Raw genomic sequence first — 5,361 nt, forward strand, 5'->3', positions numbered from 1 at the left:
TAAAAATTAAAAGACAAAAAATGTAAAAATGGACTAATTTTGTGATTTTCAAATTTTTATAAAGCAAATAATTACTGATTAATTCTAAAAACGTAAAAACAAATCCTAAATGCAATGCATGATATTTTGGTACTTTTTCATGACTTAAATAAATGGACTCCCCTTTTGAAGGAAGCTTGCGAAGGGCTGAATGAGAGATAGAGCTTCGATCAAGAAGAAGAAAATTGTATACTAGACCTTCCCTCACGGGAGAACCAAGCAAGGGATGAGCACTAGCGCTAAAGCCGTTGTTTTCTTCCTTCATTTCATAGCGGAATGTTGACTTTTGGGTATTCAACTTTGTGTTGCAGCTCAGTGGGCGGCTTTCTTGTGGTAGTAATTGCGAACATCTCTCCTCTTCTCTTAGCGTGCACAGTTTGCTTACATGCCGCCTTAGGCACATCTCTCTTTCTTAGTTTCACGCTGGACTAATGATAACTTAAACATGCACAAAAATGCAAACAATTAAATAAAAATCCTACAAAATCCTGTAAAATGGTAAAAATTGGAAAAAGTCTATTTTCTTTGATTTTATGAAAATGCAAAAAGTAAAATAGAGTCCTAATATATTTCAAAAGTTAAACTAATTAACTCCTAAAATTGTTTAAAATCTATTTCATGACAAATTCAGCAATTAACAATTAAGAATGCAAAAGTGGATTATTTTTGTTATTTTCTTTATATTTTGTTCTGAAACAAATTAACCCCTAATTAATTCTAAAATATGAAGTTAAATCCTAAATGCAAATGCCAAATGTATATTTTTTTTTTGTATTTTTATATGAATTAAAATGCACAAATAAAATGCAAACAATCAACAGAAAATGGCACAAAATTCACAAAATTGTAAAATAATGAAAAAGATCATTTTGTTTGAATTTTTTTTTTGGGAATAATCTGCTTAGGGCAAAAATCACGTGCTCACAGTAGATTGACCCCGTCTCCTCCATTATTTTGAGTATTCTATGTTGTCGACCGGGCTCCACCACGGATGCTATTCTCCGGATCAGTAGAGAGGCGTGTGTCGATAGCCACGTGCGAATTAGCGTCCAACGGGTCTGCAATTGGAATACTGACGGGATCAACGGGCGGTACCTCGTTGTCAGGCATTATGTTATTGTTTTCACTGTGGTGGCCAGACTAATCGTCAGCAGGTAAAGGTGCTAATTGTGAGTTTGACATTTTGAGTTTAAGCCTGAAATCAGAGACACTTCAAAGAACAAGTGTAAAATAGTGTGTGTTATAGAAATTCGTATCAAATAACCACTATTTTTCTTAGCCCCACGGTGGGCACCAAACTGTTTTCCCTCAAAATCGGATAATAATTGAATTTATACACGGTTTTAAGGATACATGACCTAACTTGATAAAAATTGAGAAAATCAGATTAATATTGAAATCATAAGTAATAAGTAAATGCAAACCACACAAGCTGAACAATCTTGGCCTTGAAGGTTGGTTACCCTCGAGTTAAAAGTGTCTTAATCAGTATCAGAACAAAATGGTAAGATAACAAGAACTAGTAATAATAGTATATTGCTAATTAATTGGTTTCTCATTGATACGTGACGAAATTCCCGCCGTGATATTCGACCGGTATATTTCGGCCTTGTTATTTGGTCGGATAATATTTTCTCAAGCTAATTCGAACTCGGGGTCGGTTTCGAAGTCACGAGCTCGATGATATTTGAAGACGTATGTTCTAACTTCGTACTTTGGTTCGATGGAACCCAGGGACAATCTTCAACCCATCGTATTTCAGTTCCAATTTGTCACACAATAGATAAATCCGATTTCAACCGTGTACACTGACATAACAATTTATTGTGATAGTATATATGAGGTATGGAGTGAATAAGAAAATGTAAATCCGTTTCGCCTCAAGATATTAGCCTTATCCGAGGAAGTCCTTTGTCCACCTCTTCCCTTTCCGGTAAAACTTCGCATCTTTTATTGTTTTCGCATCTGACACAAATTTTCGTATTTCAAAAAAAAATTTAAGTTATATATGCTGATAGTACAAATAATTTTTATATTATTAATACAATATTAATTAATTAAACTAAATTACTTATTGTATTTTTTAAGTTTTCAAATTAAAATTACTTTTGAGAGTATAGTTAAATTCTTCAAGAAAAGAATAGTCTGGTGGTCGAAATAAAACAAGACCATGGGACGGACTTTACACAAGAATAATGCAACCTTGTAGAAACTAAGCCATCCAACCGATTAACCGAACAGATCGAACAAAATAAACCAATAAAATAATTAAATCGTTTTCTGATCTAAACGGCATCTTATAAGTAATGATTACTTCATATGTTTCAGTTTATGTGAACCTATTTTTTTTTTTGGTCCGTTGCAAAAAGAATATCCAAAAAAAATAATTCTTTCTAAATTTGGTAATAATTTAACTTAAACTTACAATTCTACCCTTAATGAGAAGCTTTTATAACCACACAAATACTCTGGAGCCCTTTTTGACTTGTTTAGGACCACAAATTCCAAAAGTCTTTATTTTTTCTTAAACTCTGTGCCCAATCAAACAGGTTTATATAAATTGAAACGAAGGAAGTATCATTTATCCCACTGATATCCAAATATTGTTCTTCTTTTTTTTCTTTTTGGGGTTTGGATATACTTAGTGAATTCCATATTTTCTTGGAATAGAAGCCAGCATTTCACGGGCTGATTTTATTGATGGTTGCTTAACTTTTATTTTATCCTAATTAAAGTCATTAATTTTTTTTATAATAAAAGATGTGCAAATATGTCTAAGTATCATAAATATTACTATTAAGTTATTTTTTGTATTTGAATATATAAATTTTATATTAAAAATTCTATATTGGAATTTCAATTGAAAATTTAGTTAATTTGGCCTCATGATTCGACAAATTATGTTATACTCCCTCCGATCCAATTTATGTGAACGTGTCTGATTGGACACGGAGTTTAAGAAAAAAAAATGAAGATTTTTGGAATTTGTGGTCCTAAACAAGTCCAAATGAGGCCCAGAGTATTTGTGTGGTTATAAAAGTTTCTCATTAAGGGTAAAGTTGTAACTTTAAGCTAAATTGTTACCAAATTTAGAAAGGGTTCATTTTTTTGGAACGAAGAGTATTAGTTAACTCTTAGGCCTAGTCTTGAGTCCAGACTCCATCTGTAACTCTTTTACGTACATGTCAGATCAGTTTAGTTCATATTTCACTGATCAGTCCCCAAGCGTTGCATTTACTCTGTCTATCGCTATTATATAAAAGAGGTGAAAAAATCATTCATCATTTCATCTACTTCTACCGTGACTTCAGTCATGCAGGTTGAACAATAAATACATGCATCGAAAGAACAAAAGCTAAAAACAGAACTTAGAAGGGGTATACTCGTATCGCTTAAACTTAACCTATTTTACATGTCAAGTTTAATACGGTAATCTCGAAAATAAAGTAATATAACTTTCTCTAAAATATAAGATAAATTATACTAATAATGTAAAAATTCTTTAAATTAAACTATATCACTGTACAAAACGTAATCCGTAGTACAAAAAATAACAAATAAAACAAGATTTTGAGAATTGACTAAACGAGGCAAATTGATCTTTGCTTAACATTAATAATTTTTCTCACAGGGTGTAAGAAAAACACCTCTGCAAGGAAAAAGCTCCAATCTCTTCTTCTTTACAAATCTGACCCATAAAAAGAACCAAAATAATTCCTGGCCATTTTTGGTCGTGTTAGAGGAAATCATTAAACATAAAAATAAAAATAAAAACTAGAGTGAAGAAAGACGTTGAAAAAAGAGAAACAATTCAAGAGAATTGCTTCATCTTAAACCCATCTTCTTCACCCAAAACCTATCACTACTACGTACTATTCACTTTCCCTTGCTTTCTCTTTCAATTCTCTATCGAAGCATAGAAGTTAGTGATCGGAAAACAACTTCTTCACATGGAATAGTGATGCCCATTTCATGATCAAAGCCAAATTCTTCTTCAGTGCGTCGTAAGAGGCACTGAAACTCAGGGTGAGTTAAGAATGAAATTGGTATAATGTATCGAGTTCGGTTCTCTCCAACATAAACAGCAAAATGGCCTTTGGGGACGTCAAGGGGAAGACCATCTTCATCATTATAGCCATGTTTCTTCCCCAAACTCGAACATTTTTTCAAGATTTGCTTTAGGACTGCAGTTTGTGGCAGCTTGTTTGTTTTTCTGATTGCCATTTTTTGCTTCACTTAAAGTTTTTAAGTAATGCAAATGAAAAAAAGTTAGAGGGTTTTTGGGACAAAAAGAGAAGACCAACACAACACTTCTTTGCTTGAGAGAAAGTGTTGTCAAAAAGTGGTGGTGATGAGGAATTGGAAGATGTAAAGGTATATATAAAGGAAAAGCTCTGTTTTTGGTTTATAAAATTTTTAAGGGTGAGGGGGGAGGGGAGAACATGATCTTCTGGGGGTGGGGTAGGGTAAGGGTGGGTGCAAAGGACAGAGCAAGTGTGTAATTTGGGGTAAGAGTACAAGAAGAAGGACAAGGTGGGGGCCGAAGGCTTAAAGCCCATTGATTTTGTATTTCTATGTTGAACCTCCTAATAGCAAAGAGGCCCTTTTCTCGTGCGCGGCCGTACTCTATTTTTATATCATATTTTAACCTATACTTTATTTTTAAAAACTATTGATTTTGTAACCAACTAACAAAAAATCCGTAATAATATGACCATTATACCCTTTTCAAAACATATAAAAGATGCATCAAGCATACCCAGAATCAAATTCCAGATCTTCTTCGTATCTCCTCCATCAGTCCGTCTCTCCTGAGATTGCCTCTCGCAAACCAGATTTGAACCAGATTCAAATTCCAAATTCAAAATTACAAAATACATTGTAAGTATTCAAATTCATCTTCAGAATTCAAAATAGTTTTTGAATTACATGTTTTCTGATTGATTGATTGAAGTTGTTTGACGAACTTCACTGATATGCTGAATTTGCATTCTAAATCTATTTGACGATGAATTCTAACATTCTAATCCGACAAATATGCTGAAACAAGCTGAAGTTATTTAGTTCATATCTAAAAAATTCGGCAAAACGAGCAGGCAAATAACACAACGAAGAAAAAATTATATTAAAACATTATATGAGTGTTTGAATATTTAAAACACTTATGCGCAAAAAACTTCGGCACCGGGTAAAAACACCTATGCCGAAGTTTTTTAGTTAATATTTAAAAACTTCAACAGGAGGAGCTGAAGTTTTTCTATTGCACTGGGTAAAAAAAATAAAACATCAATTCAAATTTCATATTGCACAAAAAACTTCAGC

General features: G+C 32.8%; 1 protein-coding gene across 1 annotated transcript; it reads right to left on the reverse strand.

The window, feature by feature from the left end:
- Positions 1 to 3,616: 3,616 nt before the first annotated feature.
- Positions 3,617 to 4,410, reverse strand: LOC104217963 (auxin-responsive protein SAUR50-like). The gene has a single exon (XM_009768329.1). The coding sequence runs from the start codon at positions 4,261 to 4,263 to the stop codon at positions 3,946 to 3,948; it is 318 nt and encodes a 105-aa protein (XP_009766631.1). The 5' UTR covers positions 4,264 to 4,410; the 3' UTR covers positions 3,617 to 3,945.
- Between the last annotated feature and the right edge of the window lie 951 nt (positions 4,411 to 5,361).

The sequence above is a fragment of the Nicotiana sylvestris genome, chromosome 3 (genome assembly GCF_000393655.2).
Source record: "Nicotiana sylvestris chromosome 3, ASM39365v2, whole genome shotgun sequence".
NCBI lineage: Eukaryota > Viridiplantae > Streptophyta > Magnoliopsida > Solanales > Solanaceae > Nicotiana > Nicotiana sylvestris.